This window comes from Neopsephotus bourkii, unplaced genomic scaffold (assembly GCF_033783945.1).
Source record: "Neopsephotus bourkii isolate Nb327-2 ecotype Australia unplaced genomic scaffold, CSIRO-AGI_Nbou_v1 NB_1542, whole genome shotgun sequence".
NCBI classification, from domain to species: domain Eukaryota; kingdom Metazoa; phylum Chordata; class Aves; order Psittaciformes; family Psittacidae; genus Neopsephotus; species Neopsephotus bourkii.
This window is the reverse complement of record NW_026902018.1, coordinates 1,628,262-1,647,094: the sequence shown is the minus strand read 5'-3', so window position 1 is coordinate 1,647,094 and position 18,833 is coordinate 1,628,262. Positions and strand designations below refer to the sequence as shown.

General features: G+C 54.0%; 1 protein-coding gene across 4 annotated transcripts in view; it reads right to left on the bottom strand.

Moving 5' to 3' along the window:
- The window catches only part of NOS1 (nitric oxide synthase 1), a 75,451-nt gene that overhangs the window by 42,406 nt on the left and 14,212 nt on the right, over nucleotides 1-18,833 (bottom strand). For 2 of the 4 annotated variants that reach the window (XM_061370528.1, XM_061370526.1), the window contains exon 2: nucleotides 1,095-2,218. In XM_061370528.1, the coding sequence (XP_061226512.1) occupies nucleotides 1,095-1,822 (728 nt within the window). In that variant the 5' untranslated portion in view covers nucleotides 1,823-2,218. Of the gene's footprint in view, nucleotides 1-1,094; nucleotides 2,219-3,105; nucleotides 3,633-12,196; nucleotides 12,499-18,833 lie in introns of those variants that run through there. The other 2 variants (XM_061370525.1, XM_061370527.1) reach the window with 2 other exon arrangements.

Sequence of the window (18,833 nt, the reverse complement as noted above, 5' to 3'; positions counted from 1 at the left end):
GAAAGGCAACAGGAGAAGGCAACCTATCATTGCTAACAAACAGCCAGGAGGCAAGAGAGCTGGCACCAAGAAATAGAAACAGGCGCTAACAACAGCTTCTGCAGGGCCACAGGGAGCTGCTTCGGCTCCGCAGCGATGGTCTACACAATACTGAGGGAGATCAGGGGGACACCACCACACACATGGCCCCTTGCAGAAAGAGATACCAGAAATGAAGCAGTTCCACCCGCACAATGGGACTTCACCCTTCTTAAGAAGCTATGGGGCAAGCACACATGTGCCCATCTTTGTGATACATGCATACATGTATAGAAATAAATAGCTTGATCTAGACAGAGCAGAGGGGATGAGCAGGCAGCTCCACTGTTGGGTGTCAACAAGAGATGGCCACTTCTGAGCTCTTGGTGGGAAACATCTCCCTCCTTTGAGAAAACAGAGCACCCGAGGCAGGTCCCACTGCCCTTGCACTGAGGTCCCCTTGGCTTCAGCTGGAGCTGGACCAGGGCTCCCCTCTCCCTTCCCCAAGCAAGATCCTGAATGCCAAAAGCACACAAGGTTTTGAAACTCGTTTCTCTTGGGAAGCATCACGCCCTGCCAGTCTGACCTTCCTTCTCCCTCTCTGGCAGCTAATCAATAGCAGATTTCAACTGGAGAGCTCTAACACAGCACAGCAAGGACAGACAACACCGTGAATCTTATTTGGCAGGTGGGGAAACCGAGGCACGGGATTTTGTTTCCGCTTAAAACAAATGAGATCAGGAACATGGAACAGAAACGAATCCCAGTCCAGCCGGTGATCCACCACATCACACAGCTTAGCTTCCCATGAAACACAACTCTTGCTGTCTGCCCCATTTCCCACGCTTACATCTTTCTCCCTTTCTCCGACCACCTATTCCAAATCTTCTATTACTTTTTCTCCTCATCCATCAACTGTTTCCCCTTTTTCTCCATCCCTTCCTCTCCACTTCTCTCCTGCTGTGTCAGACAGCAGCCATCTGTGGAGAGCTGCTCACCAACACCCAAACCAGATGCACTGGGTAGCCAAAACCACCACATTCCACCAAAGGTAAAAAAGTTATTTAGGGACCTACCAGTCTACCTGGACTTCTATATCTCTTGTCTCTACCTTGGGGGGTGCATCTCCATCGCTGTCCTTACTGCTGCTCTTCAGGAGATCCAGGACAGGCTCGATTTCTTTGAGAAGTTCATTGTCTTCCACGCCACCATTGAGGCAAGGGTAGCCACAAGCACCCGTCTTCCCCTTTCCACTGCCCTGCCCTTTGCCACCGGTAACAACGCCGTTAACGTGGACCATCGGCTCCACCTCCTGCCCGATCTCCCTTGTCCACAGGGAGCCCATGGTGCGGTCGGCTGCTGGCAGTGGCTGCTCTTTGCTGTGCAGGCTTGGGTTGGACAAGTCAACCGCCTTCAGAGCCGGGCAGAGGGGTCTGGTGACGCGGATGGTTTTTGGTGTCCCGTCACCTGCAAAAGTGGTCTCCAGGTGAGTGGTGAAGCCCTCGGGGCCCCGCAAGATGAGGACCACGTAGGTCTCGGAGGCGATGCTCCTCAATGTCTCCAGCGCGGTCTCATAGCTCACGTCCACCAGCGGTTTGCTGTTGACGGCTAAAATGATGTCCCCAGCCTGGATGAGGCCACTCTGCTCGGCAGCCCCTCCCCGGATCAGGTCGGAGATGATGACGGGTGGCTTGCTGACGCGCTCCTTCACCAAGAAGCCGAGGCCGCCCACCTTGCGCTTGAAGAGCCTCACCGAGATGACGTTGGGCTGTATCTGCTGCACGCTGAACACATTCTCTTCCATGGCAGCCCCTCTGTTTCGAGCCTGCAGACCAGGACCTTGGCACCCGTGGAACACAGAGGAATTCACTGTTTGAGATGCTTGCCCACACCGAGGTGGGGAAGGGACAACTCTTTGGCTTTTGAGCAACCAGCCTCACTGCAGAACTCCTCTGGGCTTTGGCTGCAGGCTGGTTTTCTTCAGCATACTCACTGCTGCCTGTCTCTGTAATGCAGCCCGGGGAAAGCAGGGTGTATCACCGGTGGAAAGCAAGGCTAGGAGCAGGGCTGGGCATCGCAGGGGCTGGAGGGGACAGCATGCCAGCTTCCAGTCAGCCTCTGGTCCTGCGCTGGGGAGGGAAGGGGATGCAGCCCGCTCACTTCACCAACATCCCTGAAAGCAGTGCACGAGCCTCTTCAGCTGGAAAGGAAAAGAGATGGAAACAACAAAGGAGAAAGAGAAGTGAGACAGGGCAGGCGTAAGTGCCGGCGCAGCACAGGGCTCAGGGTGCAACAGAAACCCCAGTGCATCAGCCCAGCCCCACACATGCCACCCCTCAGGCTGCGCGCCGGAGCCAGGCTGCAGCCCCCCATTGCTCTGAGCTTTGTTTCCTCCACCCCTCCCTGCCAAAAGCAGCACCATCTGCTCGGCAGGGGATGGGGAAGTGCGGGGGGAGCCCGGGGAGGGGGAGCCGGGTTCAGACCCTCCCTGCTTTGACCATTTCAACCAGTCTGGCAAATGGGTAGAGGTGCATGGAGCGCAGCTCCGGTGCTGGCCGAGGATGTCCTCTCCATGTGTTTTCCAGAGTATCCAACAACCTGATGGTTGAGGTGGATCGGGGCGAGCAGACAGGGGATGTGCGTCGCTACCCAGGATGAAACCCGTTCCATAGGTGCTGTCACACCAAGAGGGTTTTACTCTTCCTAGCAGCAGCCACAAGCAGTAGAAGACATTCAGCTCCCCTTACCCTGAGTTACAGCAAAGCACTTAGAAGCGAGTGCTTTTAAGCCTGGCTACAGGGAGCACAGCCTCAGCCTGGCTCTGCTCCTCCTCTCCCCATATTTCAAGCCTGGCACAGGGACACAGGAGGCAAAGCTCATGCTCCCCCGTGCCCAGCCCTGCCATCCAGCTCTGAGCAGCTCCCAAACAAAGTGCTTTAGCTGATGGAAAACCATCTAGAGGAGAGCACGCAGGGAGTTTACCCAGCTCTCGGGGGAACCTCGTGCATCGGGGCATGACTTTCTACAGCCCATGTGTGGCTTGAGGAGCCACGTCTCATTGACTCCTGATGAGACCCTGGTTCCCACACATCGATGCTTGCATTCACTAACTTCAGCTCTGAAACCCCATTCTCTGCATCCCCCTCCTGTTCCTTAGATGCTCTGGAGAACGTGTCTCCCTGGGACCGTGCCCTGACATTTAGCAGTGCGCTGAAAGGCAGATGCCTTCTTTTCCTTTTTAAATCTGAATTTTGGGGAGAGAACAGAGGGCATGAGATCTGCAGGCTGGAGGCACTGGGGTGCCAAATCAAACACTCTCCTGTCGCCCAGAGACAGCACATTCAGGGCAGCATTTGAACTTTCAGACACCGAGCAGTCCCTTTCCAGGCGCTCCTTTCAGCTCCCAGATGGAAAAGACAGGGATCTGCAGAGCAGGGCAGTGATACCAGCCCTGGCATTAACTCACTTGAGCATTTTAATCCCCGTGTGATGAAGGATGCTGACCCCAGACTGGATTTCTACAGGCAAGTAAAGAGTAGAGCAATTAGAGAGCAATAACCCAGGCTGATGGATTTAACCCCTATTGCCCTTCTCCTGCCATTACTCATCCCTGCAGAGCAGCAGCAATGTGTTAAGGGTAAATGTCACCTGAGTAGGTCGGTGGGGAGTCACCTCTTCAAGGGCCAATTATCAGGGTGACATAAGCCCTAATTGCCCAGTGACTTCCCACCAGTGGCCCTGGGCAGAGGTGGCTGGAGCAGGACCTCTGCCAGCAGTGATGGCTTGTGCCACCTCATGGGGCTTGGGTCAGCAGAGCAGGACATCTCCAGGTCATCTGGAGAGGGAAGGTCACATATCCAGGGAGGATGGAGGGAAGCAGAGATCTGCTTCTATGGGGAAGGTCCTGTCCCTCTTCTCCTTCCTTTCCATCCCCTGCATCCCTTCCCCAGCCAGAGCCGACTTTCACCAGCAGCACTGGATAGAACAGGATCCCAGGTAAGCCTTCCTCTCTTTTGCAGGCTCTTTGGTACTGGTGCCAAACCACAGGACGTGACAGACCTTCTCCCTACCAAGTCTGTCCTTTCCTCTCCCTGCTCCTGGCAGCCCACCAGCACATGCCCTGCAACCCCCAGGCCCTCCACTGGTCCCCATTAGAAACCAGGTCACCATCACCCTGATGTCTGAGCAGGTCCACCAAGAGCAGGACTCATTTCTAACACATTAGCTGACACCAGAAGGATGAACCAGGCTTTGAAACCAGTGTAAGAACCATGCGAGTGCAGTACTGTCAACTTCCTTCAAGGGGACAGCCCTGTTATTAGCTCTGGATTAGTCACCAGCTACAAACATCTCGCAGTGGGTGAAGTGTGTGTTCACATCATGCCCATATAGAAGGGGCCAGGGCCACCTCACTGACTGCCCACAGCAAGCCCCTGTCACCACCAGGCATCCCCAGCAGCTCCTGTGGGCAGATGCTCAGCAGCTGGAGGAGATGATGCTTTTCAGCCTGTCTCAACTCCTTACTGCAGTGCTTGCAGGGGAGGGGGGCAATGCTAAGCCTCATCCATCCCAAATAGCTGAGAAACCCCGAAGTATTTACAGTCCCTCACTCTTCTCCCACCAGGCCAATTTCCAGTTCTTCTCTCCAAAGCCTTATAGCAAAGCTTATAATCTGTTACCTATATGCAGCTCCAGCCTGCAGGATCCCTGGGAACAGAATTATTGCTGGTGCACATCATTCCCCATCCCCAAAACCTGCCTGTGGAAACAAGAGGGAAGAGAAGAAAAGAAAAGATTCCAGGTGGTACCCAAGCACCCAGCCAGGGCTTTCTCTGAGGTGGGGGTGACCAGCATGTCCCTATAGAAAAGGGGGTGACTTGTCCCTTCCTTTTCCTCAGCTGCCTCCCAGAGTAAGGAAGGTCAGAAAAACTGCAGAAAGCAGAGGGGCAGGCAAGGAGATGGGGGACAACCTGTCCCTAAGCTCCTGACCCTTCTGTTCCTTTGGGGAAGAGTCAAACAAGCATTTTCTTAGAATCATTTAGGCTGGAAAATAACCTTCAGATCATTGAGTTCAACCATTTTCCAGCTACAAAATCTTGCACAAACTCAGACTGAAGATGGGAGGGAGAGGGAGAAGCTCAGGAGTCACCTGGAAGCACAGGGAAGCCTTCCCCACACACCCAGCATGGGTCAGAGCTTCCCTATGCCCAGTTCCCAGTGTGTCCCAGGATGTTGGCAGGTCCATTCCCAGATGGAAGTCGAAAGATTCAACCCCATGTGAAGTGATGGGGAGATGGGGGCTGTTCGTAGCATGGATGAACCCTGCTCAGCTCTGACGAGCTCAGTTCTCCCTGCGAGCATCATTAAGAGTCTGATCTATGAACCCAAGAGCAGCAGCACATTTGCCAGGTCGCACATGTGAAGCTACTGGAGATGTCAGTTCCAAGCCCTCAAAACCCATGGGAGCAGTGTGGTCAGCAGGGTTTCACAGTGCTAGCTGGGTGGAAACACTTATTTCACCCCTAAAAGACACAGGAGGTGGCAAAAACCATGGGCAAAGTCAGGTTCAGCTCCTTGCTGATAAACATCCACAGTCATTGCCATTAGGAAACTAACCCTTTCCAAAGCATAAACCCAACTGAAATCACAGAACAGCAACAAGCCCTGTAGAGCTGCAAACTTGTAGCACCCCAGACAAGCATTAACCCTGATCTCAACACCAATCCACACTGACAGTGCCTGTTTGGAGGCTTCCATCAGTGCAGGGAAGAGCAGCAGAACAGGCTCCCCTATGGCAGTGACGAAGACATTTGCGTAACATACAAGCCCTATGGAAAGCAATAACAAGAAGCTTTTAGAGTCACCAGATAACATTTCAAGCAACAAACTCCAGCACATATGTTAATTGGCTGATTTGATTTAGGAAGCAAAGCGGAGGAGAAATCAATCTTAGGAGCTTAACACAATCTCTTAACTCTCCCAGCCAGGGGCTGCAAGTGATGGTGAGTTAGGATGTACCCAAGAGCAGCCCTCAGCGTGGGCACTTGGGTTGCCCTTGCCCTCACAAATCCATTTTGAGCCTTGTCTTCGCTGTGGTAATGGCTTATATTTCTATGTGCCAACTTTAAATGGACACCATTGTCCTATTTAATTAGTTTTAGCGGGATTTATAGTGCTCAAGGAAGAACCCCAGGGCTGATGGATTTATGCCCGTTTAATTTTTACGACCCATGGAGCACCAGTGGATCTGATGAGGAGTGATGGGATGCAACATATGCACAGTTACTGTAAACCTGTGTGTTTGTGCAGCCAAAAATGGAGCATTAAAGTGATTCACTGGCAGCCAGCTCGCCCATGCCTGTGCTCAGCTCCCGCTCGGCTCAGACCGATGCCACGTATATCTGTGTACATGGCCTTTTAATCCTGACATTATATAGACAGTGCTCCTCCAGCTATCTCTAATTATCCACCTCCCACCAACCTGGCCAAAATCCTCCCAGGAAGGAACAAGCCCTTTTTCCTTCACAGCCAAACCCCGCGCTCCGCTTCTGCCTTTTCATCCCCAGTGCACCATACTGGGAAGTGGCTGTTTCCCCCTGGACTCAGTGGTATATTCACCCCCAATAAACCTGATTTACACCTAGGAGTGAATTAAAGAAGAGGCACTTCACCATCTGTGCAACATCCTGGTGCTAGCGCTCAGTGTCCAGGGATGCTGCATCGCTGCTGGACCACTTCATACAGGCACGGGAAGCAGCAGGCTCGAGAAGGATGCTGCCAAAGGATGAGTGGTTGAAGTCTCAGTCCTGGAAACCCCCTCACCTCCCTCACATTAGAAAGACACAGATTTTTGCATTGAAAACACACCTATAACTGGCAAAACAACAGTCAATAACTTAACTACTTGCTTTCCAGTATAAATAAATCCACGTCCATTCCCTGGGAGGGTTCATTTGCCTCTAATCATAGGGCAATGATTCATGCCTTCTGAAAAGCAAAACAATTAATGGTTGCTCATGGGCACATCTTTGGGCTGGAGCTGCCTTAAAGCCCCATAACGTGCACATTGATCCAACTCCTTACTTTTGCTTTTGTAGTCATCCCAGCTGCCTCACTCCAGGGAATTAAACAGCCGGGAAAGCCTGGTCCTGCTGTCAAAAGCAGCCACTGGCACACCTTGTGAGCAGTTGGATCATTCTAGGTCCCTTCCAGCTGAAATGCTCTATTATCTATTCAGACCAGCATCCTGCACGCTCCTTACCATGGAACATCAACGCTAGAGGAGGCAGAACTGCACCAAAACTTTGCTGTGATCTAATGAAGTCCCTCATCCCTCTTCCATTCAGCCCATCCCATACAAACCGTGCCTCTCCAAGCAGACCTCGGGCAATCACTATAACGTTGCCAAGACAACTGTGTTGACAAAACTCCCTTTTTTTCCCCAGATGACAGGAACAAGGCTTTGTTTTAATTTGGAGTTCAAGGCTGAGCAGATTTCAGTCACACGCCTGCCATTTCTCTTCTACTCCTTCTTGGCGCCTGTGGTGTGTGGCTGAAACAGAGTTTAGATAAACCCGTCAATTCTGCCGCTTACCCCATCTAAAACTGATGCTCTTATTAGGGCTCAGCCCATCTGTAAAACATAAATTTCACCACCATCAATTTGCCAAGAGGACTGGAATTACACCAGCGACTCCAGTTTGACAAATGGGACCTGTGTTAACACCACACCACTTTGTCCTAAACGACAGAATAGGTAGATAGGAAATAAATGAGAAAATGCCACTTGATGGATGGTCTCAGAATCCAATCGCAGCACGAGAGGGGGATTGTGGTTCCATTTAGGGAAGAACAAGGAAAAGGGAATTCAGAAATCACAGCAGGTTGGCTGGAGCTGCAATAGCTCCGGAGCTGCCAGCCGGCATCAATAGAGTCAGCGACAGAGCTCTCGGCTCAGAGTCAGTCCAGGAATTCAGCTCCTGGCTCGGCTCAGCAGCTCACGTTCTCGTCCCCTCCTTTACTGCTGACTCCCCAAAATCCTTCTAGAATAGCATCAAATTTGCCTCCTCTATCAAGCCAGTGGGAGATGCGGCCCAATTAGGACAGTAAACAGCAATAAACCTGATTGTCACCAACTTCTCCTGATAGAGTGACTCATGTCACTATTTAAAACCCCAGGAAAACATCAGGCTCCTTACGGCACAAGCCTGGGTTCCTCAGTCTGGAGGCACGAGCCAGCAGCTCCCTGTGAAAGCCTGCCAATGAGAAAGGCAATGGGATTCTCTCTGTCCCCCTTCTTCAGCACCAAATGGGGCAGAAGGACTCGAGGTGAGAGTCCCTGCTGATGCATTGGGTGCATGGAGTCAGAGCAGAGCTCGCACCCTCTGTGCACCCGCATCCTCGGTGACTGTGCAAGACAGAAAGGAAGATAATTTGTTCCTGAGTTTCTGTCTGCACTTTTCTTAGGGTTTTGCATTTGCACTTGTTGCCATAGTACCACGAGCAGCAGCAAAGGTCTCGGGATGCCTCCTGGGACCCATTTCATGTCCTAGGAAGGGCTCTGGCTCTGATTCAGGCAGGACTGTGGGAGATGGAGAGGTGGAATTTTCTGCTTCTTTTCTAACTCTTTCCTTGACAATTGTGCTGAAGCGCTGGCACAGGGTGCCCAGAGAAGCTGTGGCTGCCCCATCCCTGGCAGTGTTCAAGGCCAGGTTGGACACAGGGGCTTGGAGCAAGCTGCTCCAGTGGAAGGGGTCCCTGCCTGTGGCAGGGGTTGAAGCTGGAGGAGCTTTAAGGTCCCTTCAGCACAAACCAGCCTGGGGTTCTATGAGTGCATGAGAGAGAGGAATGGAAATAGGCCCTGATGCTCATTGGTTCTTTTCCCATTCTCCCATGGGACAATCCTATGCTGGTGATGCTGCCCCTCTTGGAAACAGAGGTTTTGCCCATGCCAAAGGAGACGATTTTGGCTTCCTACGATGCTGCTCCTCAATAATGGTATTATGGGGAGAGGCAGCAGTGGGGCATGCTGGCACACCAGGACCACAGTCCCCCTGCACTCCAGTGGGACTGGAGTCACTGACCAGAACATGCCACTGGTGTTTCCAAGGATGCATTCATTTTGAAGAATGGGTCCTGCTCTCAGGAGACTGAGCTTTCATGACTGTCAAGGCAAGGAAGAACAGCATCTTTTCAGTATGTCTGAAAACATAGGCTTGAGGCTCTGCAAAATAGGATTAGGACAAGCCTGTCCTTGAAGAGCATTGCAAGATCTCGTCAAGCATAAGGAGTTGCCTTAGCATAAATACCTCCGGTTTTGTATATACACACAGAGTACTTGCAGGCTTCCACGCTCTGCATATAGCACCAACATACTGCTAACATATGGGCTTTCCAGACTGTGTGTTTCTCATGCTCACAGCCAGATCCCAAGCACTCACTTGGCATTACATCGGCACTTCATTCCGCTTGCTTTACAGCTGCCGTGGAGGGTGGCAACGCATTGGGTCAGGTATCACACACAGCCCATCGCAATCCACTTGGAATGAACATGTTACATCTGGCTTCAGCCAGAAAGGGGCTGACAGATCCTTCCCTCTTCAGGACACAATACGGTTATTTTTGGCTATGCACAAGAGATCAGATCACATATATAGATCTGATTTAATGCACACGATACAATCTGAACAGCGTGAGTACAGCAAAGGCATTTTAGCTTCATTTGGAGCCTCCTTTCAAAACTGGTCCCCTCCTGTTGGGATTGTATTTCTTTAGTAAAAATTGATGGTATCAACAAGTATCAAACAATATTCTCATTACTCAGGAGAGGTAGATGCTAATCTATGCAAGCTGAGCTCATGTGACTTATCAGTTACTATATATAGTTGTTTTCAGGCACTGATTTAGGCAATCTGGCAGATTTCCTAAGCCTTTGTACAGATACGCTACTGAAAAGGAAAAGACAAAATACACGAGCAAAGCAGGGGGTGGAAAGAAAAAGCTGAGAGGGGCAAAACGTCCCTGGGGGAGGACCAACCCCTCCCCATCAGTAGGCACACAACATTAACTGCAAGTGAGGATTCAGCCCAAACCCCTCTGCCTAAGATGGCCTCTCCAGTACTCACGATCATTGCACTGGCAGAGGGAATAAGCAGGATTCAAAGGGCACAAGGACTTGTCACTGTCCTTTGCTCATGAGGGAATGTAACGCTTCTCCCAGTGCAGGTGTCTGATCAGAGAAGGAGCCCCTCAGACCCCAGGTCTGTGCAAGAGGAGACTTTGTGCTGGGAGTTTGTTTGCAAACACATGCACGCGTTAAAACAGGAGAGCATGTAACGGAGTGTGTAGCATCCTGAAGGAAATATTCTGGGTATTACAAGCGAGAAAGAAACAGAGGGAGGAAGAAATCGCTGATGCAAACCCAAATTCTTTACAATAGGACATCCTCACCAAGACCTTTAACAGAAAAGACATAACCAACCAAGACGTGCAGGTAGAAATCCTGGGGAGATCCTACTGTGAACAGCCCCCCTGCCCCAAAAGCTTCCTAGAGCTTTTGTGTGATGATCCCTATAGATCCCTGCCTGAGCCATCAGCGTTTAGGGATGCAGAAAAGGAGGACGAGCTGGCATTTAAAGCAGTCGAGCCCCCAGCCACTGCTACTGCCCCCCGCAATCTCCCACGTCTCCCGCTCCAGACAGCCTGTGTTCCCACGGGAAGGAAGGAGACACTTCCCCTCCATTGCGGTGGGAGGCGGATCAGCTCCTCGGGGACTCGCCGAGATCATTGTCAAGTTGCTGCCAGAATTTCCTCCTGACAGTCATAACTTGAAAGCATTGGAAGAAAATGTCTGCACCTGGGCTGCGGAGCCGCGGAGCCGAGGCAGGGAAAGGCTCTGTGGGGCTGGAGCTGGATGGGGCGATGCATGCTCACCCCAGCACCAGATGCTCCAGATGTGCCTCTACAGAGGTCTCTTTTTCTGCTGCTTTGACAGTAAAAACCAGAAGCTTTCTACTACCTACCGCGAACTAAGCCGAGAGTGAGCCCACAGGCAGGGCAAGCACGGTTCAATCGCCTTGCTCCTGCGACAACTCCCTTCTGCATTTAAAGCGCATTCAGAGGGGACTATCGAGGTCCCGGGTGGGGAGAGGGAAGGGGCAAGAACCGGCATGACCCCCTCTGGAGGAGTGGAGACGGTGCTGAGCAGGGCATCCCAGGGCTGCACGAGCCGCATTAGGGAGCCTCTTCCTCACCCCGGGATGGATGCGGACCCTGCTCCCACCCCAGCGCCCCGGGGACACTCCGGGTCATCCCCCTCTTGCAGCCCCGAGCCCTTCCTGATGGTGCCCGCGCTGTCGCAGGGGGGGGATGTGTCGCGATTCCTGTCGGGCAGCGATCAGCACCCGGGACAGCTCCGGCACGGCCGGGCCCCCCCCCGAGGGAGGTTGGGGGGGAACAGTCCTGACCCCCCCATCACGGGAAACTGCCTCTGCCAACTTCCCCCTCCCATCTCTGCAGGCGGGTCCGCGTCTCCGCCGGTCCCGGTCCCGGTCCCTTCCTTCCCCGGGCAAACTGCCCCGTCCCCCGTCCCGTGTGTGCCGTGTCCTGCCCATCCAAGCGGCCCGCCTGGCCCCATCCCAACTTGCTGCAAAGAGTTAGGGGGGAGGGAAATACCCATCAGCTTCGCTCCCTTCCTGCAGCCCCCCCGGCCCGAAGGACAGGCAGGGTGGGGGAGCCGAGCGCGGAGTTTGCAGCGGAGCCCCGGGGGTGCGGAGGGCGGCGGGGGGGGGACGGACACAGAAACCCCCGAGCCCCACTCGCTGGATCCGCAAAGCGGCTTTAGCCGGGCAGACCCCACCCATGTCCCCCCGCTCCCATCCGCGGCGCGGGGCTCGGGGGCACCCCGGCTGCCTCCACCGAACCCCGGGCTCCTGCAGCCGGAGGCAGCGCCCTGCTGCCCGCACCGGCGGGGCTGAGGACCCGCGGCTGCCATCCCGTGCCCGTCCCCAGCCAAGGGCACGGCGGCGCGGAGCAGCCCCGGGGCACCGGGGAGCGCTTCCGACGGGCGCCCGAGGGAGCGCACGGTCCCGCGGGGCTCCGCGCATCCCCCCGCAAAGTTTCCCGGAGAAGCGGCTCCCGGTGCGGGGCTGGGGGCAGCCCGCCCGCCCTCCCCACCTACCGTGCGGCGGAGAGGAGCCGGCCCCGTCCCCGGCCCTGTCCCCGGCCCCGCCCGGTGCATCCCTCCCGGCGGCTCCGGGCGCAGCGGGCGGACGGACGGAGCCCGGCGCGGCGCTGGGCTCGGCTGGGCTGACGGGGAGGGAGCCAGTCCTTGCTGCGCCCCTTTATCCCAGCATCACCGAAACGAATCCGCTTTGACGTCCAACCCGGGTTTTTATGGGTGTGGAGCGAGCCGGTGCAGCCCTCATTAGGAGACACTCTGCTCTCCAAATCATACATCTTTTATATAACCTCATTTCCAGCGTGGCTTTTCTTCCCCCTCCCTCCCCTTAGCGGGGAGCATCGCTCTCCCCCTCCCCAATTACCCCCCCAATTAAAGAGCTGAGAGACAGCCCCCGGCCCCCACTTGTTGCCGGGAAGCTCCGCACCGCAGCCTGCCCCGCACCCGGGCTCTGCCTGCCCCTGCCCAGCCCCGCTGCACCAGGAACTGCCTCAGGGCCCATGGAAGGCTCCATTCACACCCCCCTTCTTTCCCCGAGCCGGGCTGTGCCCTGATGGCTGCAGGAAAGCCCCCTCGTTCCCTTCCTGCCGGCTCTGCCCCTGCCCTCTCTGCACCCAGGGCAGATGGCACCAACCCCGCTGTGATGCCCTGAGCACCAAAGCTGCCTGTACCTCTGCTGGCGGATCCGAGCCTGGGCTGCACACAGGTTAGGGAGCAAAGGGGCTCCTCCTCACCCCATCACCCCATTTCTGACTCTCTATCTGCCCCTGATAAGGCCCAGTGCAAGCCCAAGGCTTGACATCAGTCTCCGGGATTTACAATTGTGCTCATTCCCATGGCAACAACAAACACACAATTATAGATATATAGTATTATATAAACCCAAGTGGGCTCTTGGGCAGGGACATGAGGTTCACCCGCTGCAGCCTCCTCCCAAGGCCAGAAGGCAGCTCTCACCGGAGCAGGGAGAGGTGGCTGCAGCCTGGTGAAGATGCATGGCCCGTGGATGCCCGGCAGCTCGGGCTCCCTGCCCCACGGCTGCTCCGAGGCAGGCAAACGCAGCACAGCAGGAGATTCAATTACAAAACTTCCCATAGGGAAGAAGAAAAGGAGCAGCCCTGTTCCCTCCCAGCACACTGGGAGCGTGGTGAAGGGGAGAGGATAGGCAAACGCGGTAGCAGAATGGGGCTGCTTTCCCCATGCTCCCCCCTCCTCACTCGCCTCATGCATCACGCTGTAACGCACTGTCTGGGGCTAATGAAAACATAATTAAGCCTATTTAGATGCAAGAGGACTAATCTAATAGTAAGCTACCCAATGACATCTGCTCTGATGCGCTGGGCAGGGAAACCTGCCCCATGGAGGGATGTGTAGGAGCACACCAGCACTGCATGACCCTGTCCCGGGTTGAAAATGCTCAGCTGAAGACAAACACAAACCCTTCCCTTCTTTCAGCGCTCCCATCTTTGAGCCTGGCCTTAGCACTGCAGGGAGGCGTTCAAAGGGACTCTGCGCTGCCAAAGCCACCCCGAAACACAGCATGAGCTGCGGCCACCAGTGCCTCGCTGCTCTTGTGCCCTCCTGCCTGTGAGGCAGAGCTGCAGGAGGCAGACCCATGCTGGGGAAGCAAACCTGAAAGAACTTAACAGGACAGAGCTCAGTCCTGTGCCAGCTGGAGCTTTGCTGGTTGGTAAACCTGGGCAAGCCAGGAGCAAAGGATGAGAAGGATGCTGCCAGCCTGTGAAGTCCCATTCATCCCCCTAAGCCAAGAGCAGCCCCAAGGTAGACTTTCCCTCCAGCTGGTGGCCATGAGTCAGCCTAGAGAGGGAGGCTTGGAGGTTCATAAGCAACTAATGAGGCAGATGTTGGGCTGTGAATGGAGAAGGTGGAGCGAGACCCTCTCCAGCCCATCTGCACCCAGCAAGCCCGTTCCCACACAGCTCTTGATGTGACAGCAAATGTTTGCACCTTCCTTCCTCCAGCCAAGAGCATCTGTGAGAAGGATTTCTCCACAGGGAACGTGTTCCTATCATCCTGCCTCATCCTTCATGGGTAGATGAGAACCCCAAAGAGACCCCAGCTCTGGAGAGCCCCCCCATCCACGGAAGTTGCTTCCCCCCTTCTCAAAGCTCTGAGCAAATGCAAGCAGTGCCACCAAGCAAGTTATCCCCCAGACCTGCTTGGGGTTGGGAATAGCCTTTTCCCTGCCCCTCACACAGCTGCATCCCAGTTCCCCCTCTCTGAAATCAGCTCAGCTCTGCTTGCCTCTGGCCATATGCTGCCAGTGGTTAGAGAAGCCAAATATAAACCCAGCAGCTAATGCTCCCCCAAGTTTCCTTTCCCTCCCCCTTCCCAGATCTGGGCTCTTTCCCCTCTCCTGCTGCCCTTCATTCTCACCCACCTCTCTTCTGGGAGCCGGGAACGCAATGGGAATGTGATGCTCAGGATGCTCAGCTCTAAGATCCTTAGGAAAGCGTGGCTTCGGCACAGCTCACACACAATATCCCCGGCAGCCACAGCTCAGGAGTTATTCGGCTGCTATTTCTATGCAACTCGAAATGTGTTGGAGGGATTACTGCCCTGGGAATAAAGAAACGGCTAAATATATTTATACTAGAGCTTAAGGAGCGCTGTAACTGCACACACACACACACACACGTACACCAGCTGATGGGGGGTCTGGCACAGAGACTGCGGTGATTTGGGACAAATCCCGGGATTGTCTGTCTGTGCTCTAGTTTAGAGCAGGCGCCTATGCGGGTGCTTGCCTAGAGGTGGCAGTGAGCCTTCGCTCTTGTCCTTTCGAGGACCGGAGCAGAGCAAAGCAGCATAGGGGGGGCCTGGGAAGTCCCCAGCAGAGCTCTGCACTCTGCTGGCTTGGCCGCTGTGGGCATAAATACAGGTTCCTGTGCAAGGAGGAGTCCCGCTGCCTCCTTCCCCTTCCTCTCCACCCATGCCGTGCCCACGCCACTGGCCCGGTGGGATTCCTTGGCATCATTCCCTCTGCACGGCGCATGGGGGAAAGGCAATCCAGACTGCCCTTGAAGCCTGCAGGACATGGCCAAGGGAGCTCACATCCCTGTGTTTTGGGGGTGAAACTCCTTGCTTCCCATTTTCAGGAGCTGTAACAAGCCCCAAGCTACCAAACAGAGCCACGGCAGCACGAAGTCTTCCAGCAATATCAGCTTTTCCCCTGACAGCACCCTCCCTTCCAACCGGACACGTGTAAATCCCACCAAACCCCAGCTGTATCCATGGAACCTCCCTGCGCTGGGGGTTAGGGATGGGAACGTGCTGCTGGAAGGCTTCTTTTGGAGCGCATCGCACCGCCTCCGAAGGTATAAAGTGGGTTATAAAGGGTGATCTCTCTGTCACACGTACTTGCGGGCACGCATGCACACAGCAAATCTAATAAAAAGATATTATTCGAAGAGTATTTGGCTTCTGGCATTCAGCTCAGCCAAGCTTCATACAGACACCACAGAAATGAAATTACGGGAGCACACAAACAAGAAATTCCAGGGGGATGAATTAATGTTTCATCACTATTACACGGCTGAGAAATACCTGCCCGTCTTCCCTTGCGTTTCTTTCACTTGTACTTCAAAACGTGGACCCCCTGCCTTTAACAGCCACCGCAGCACGTTTCCTCCAGCCCAAGCCCTGCCACCTTCCCATCAAAATCAAAAGGGCTTTCATTATCGTTGTAAGGACACGCTGGAGAGCTCAAAACCACCCCAAAGTTCAAGGACTTCCTGGAAATCCAGGATCTGATTTAGACAGATTAAAACCCCCCTGCTTGAAGACCTTGCTTCACTGGCTGGAAGGGGCGCCGGTTACTTCTGGGTTATTCAGATGCAAACGCTGTTTTGAAGCACAAGTGCCTGAGCCATCCACCAGCAGCTGTAAGTTCGGGGGCAGATGCTCGGCAGCGGCAGAGCTACACGACTCCACTGAAATCAGCAGAATCCACATCATTAAAGCCAGCTAAAACCAGCCACTTTGCAGTGGTTTATATCATCCGAGTCCCTATTTCAAGCCCGTTCCTTTCCAGTGGGATCAGGCCCCCGAATGGTGCCTTTTAACCTTTGGATCAGTTATTGGGGTAATGCCAAACGAGAAACATCACTTTTGTGTCAACCTGGAGCAGCGTATTGAGAGGTTTTATGTATTTTCTCCCTATTAAGTGACACGTTTCAGAGGACTGTGGGTTAAGCACTTGTTCCAAAAGACCCAAATCTGTAATCTTAAAGGAAAAGTTATCACCGGAGGACCTTGGGGTGGGTGGTGACCAACACAGGAAAGGGCCCTGCGTCAGCCAGTGCCTTGGGTAAATAGGGACGGGGAGGAGAGCGGAGGGCTTGGAGCAGGCTGACAAGCCTGATAAGCCAAATCTGCAAAGCATTCATTGCGAAAAAGAACACAAAGCAAACCCGAAAGCAGAGAAACAGCTGCTGGTGAGCTCTTAATTTCTAAAAAAGAGCAAGAAGGGCAAAAATAAAAAGCCAAAAATATTCCATTCCCCACCAGCAAAGCCCCTCGCAGGATGGGGAGGGAGGGAGGTGCCAGCATCCCTGGTCCCCTCCGCAGACACGCTTAAGTGAAGCAGCATCTTTGGGGTACCCCATGAGGAGGAGCGAGCTGTGCAGCCCCTCTGTCACATCAGCCCCAGCCTGGATGGAGCAGCAAAGGGAAGGTGACTGTGAAAGGCTGATCCCAGCCCCAGCAAGAGGTGTGCAAGCACAGGGGGACACTATGGTGTTGGTCACCCACCTCTGTATTAGCATCATCAGGCCATGGCCAAATGGCAACCAAGGGTTGATCCCAGCCCAAACATCAGCAGCTCCCCAAAAAGGGAGGAAAATCAAGAAGGCAAGAGGCAGAGCTGTGGATTTCCTCCTTTTCTTCCACAAAGCAGACAAAGGAAAGGCGATGCTCAGGCTTCCCACTGACTGCAGAGAACTTTGCAGAAGTATGCCAGGAATTCAGATCTGTCTCTGGAAGGACTTGAATGGGATCCTGAAGCACTGCTGCAGCTTAAAGGTGTTACCCAGCTTCTTCTTGTCAAGCCAAGATGAAGCAAACCCTTCTCCAAACCACGCTGACAAACGCCAGCACAGCCGGGGGAGCTCAGCAGCCCCATGTGAAGCCCCAGCAGCAGGTTTGAATGTGCCAGGCCCCGAGTTCACAGCTTGCTTTTGGTTTAAAAAAAAGCAATTTAGAGTTTCTGGCTCCCAAACCCCAGCTCAGCCCCAGTGATTCACCTACCTCCAAGCTGCAAGGTGCTCCCTGCGGCCAAATCCTGGCTCCTGTGCAGCTCCTCTGGTTCCAGGCTCCTGGAAGCAGGGCTGACCCCACTAATGGGAGGAAATAGGGGCTGAGCAGCTCATTGGGGTCACCTGTGAGAGCTTCCTGAGTGCTGGGGACCTCATCCTCAAACAGCCTTGACGTCAGCTCTAATAACACTGACAGAGACTTTGCCTATGGTCCAAAACATCCTCGATGTTTCCTTGTGAGATCACCAGTGCCTCATGGATTTCAGCCCAAATCCCAGCCCCCTGCTCGGCATCCCGCTCATTCCAGCCACCTGGCACCCATTTTCATGCAACTCACCAAAAACATCCTGTTTTTGAGGTCTCAACCCTCCCATTAAATTTGGTGGAAATCAGCTGGGTTTGTTAGGATGAGGCGGGCGGATAAACCAGAGCGCAGCTGGGTGAGCCCTGTTTCCTTAGGAAAGAGGTACCAAAGGTACCCCCAAAAAGAGAACACCCCCAAACCTTATGTTTTGGTGCTGTTGGAGAAGGAAAACTGTGCCTGTGTTTAAGAGCAGGAGGATTTCCACCTCTTGATACCTCCTGTGGGTGATGGTAGCTCCACCAAAGGGTGACGCTGCTGCCCATAACCCCAACCCAGCTGCTTTAGGGGGGCTAAAATGGGTTTTCCTTGCTCTCAAGCTGGAGTTACCCCCCTCAGGATGGGGCAGTCCTAGGTAAGGATAGGTTTCCTGATGGGCACACATAGACCTTCCTAGTCCTGGGATCCTGCCCAGCTTGTCAAGGGAGGAGGTGAAATCCCAGGAAATCCTGGCTTTTCACAGCAGGGAAACACTGGAGGGGCCCCAGTTGGTTTTATTTCCAGGCTCCTGCTTTTCCTGCTGCATTTTAACACACTTTGGCTCTTAAGAGAGCCCCGATTAAGTTGATTGCTGTGACATTAACATCTGACCCATGGTTTTGCCTACATCCCGCTATAGCTTTGGGCTTTGCTTGTGGATGTCCTCACCTTTCCATACTGCTTGGAGCAGAGCTGGCTGGTATCAGCTCAGCCCAGGGCTCATGACTGTAGGACTTACTGCTCCACAGCAGTCCTGATCCACTTCTGCTCCCAGTCCAGCTCTGGATCTGGGATGATGGGTCCCACTTTGCCCCCCAAGCAGGAGAAGTGAGGTCCCAGCAGGCACTACCATCACTCCTTCAGTGGCCACTCCAGCACAGGACACGGTCCCTTTGCCATCAGGTCACTGGCAGAAGCACATTGGCAAAGGGAGTTGGGTTGAAGCTGGGGTCCAGAGGGGCTGCAGCTCCTCTGGACTCCATCAGTGTCTCCAGATGTGGCTGTCATCACCGCACACCAG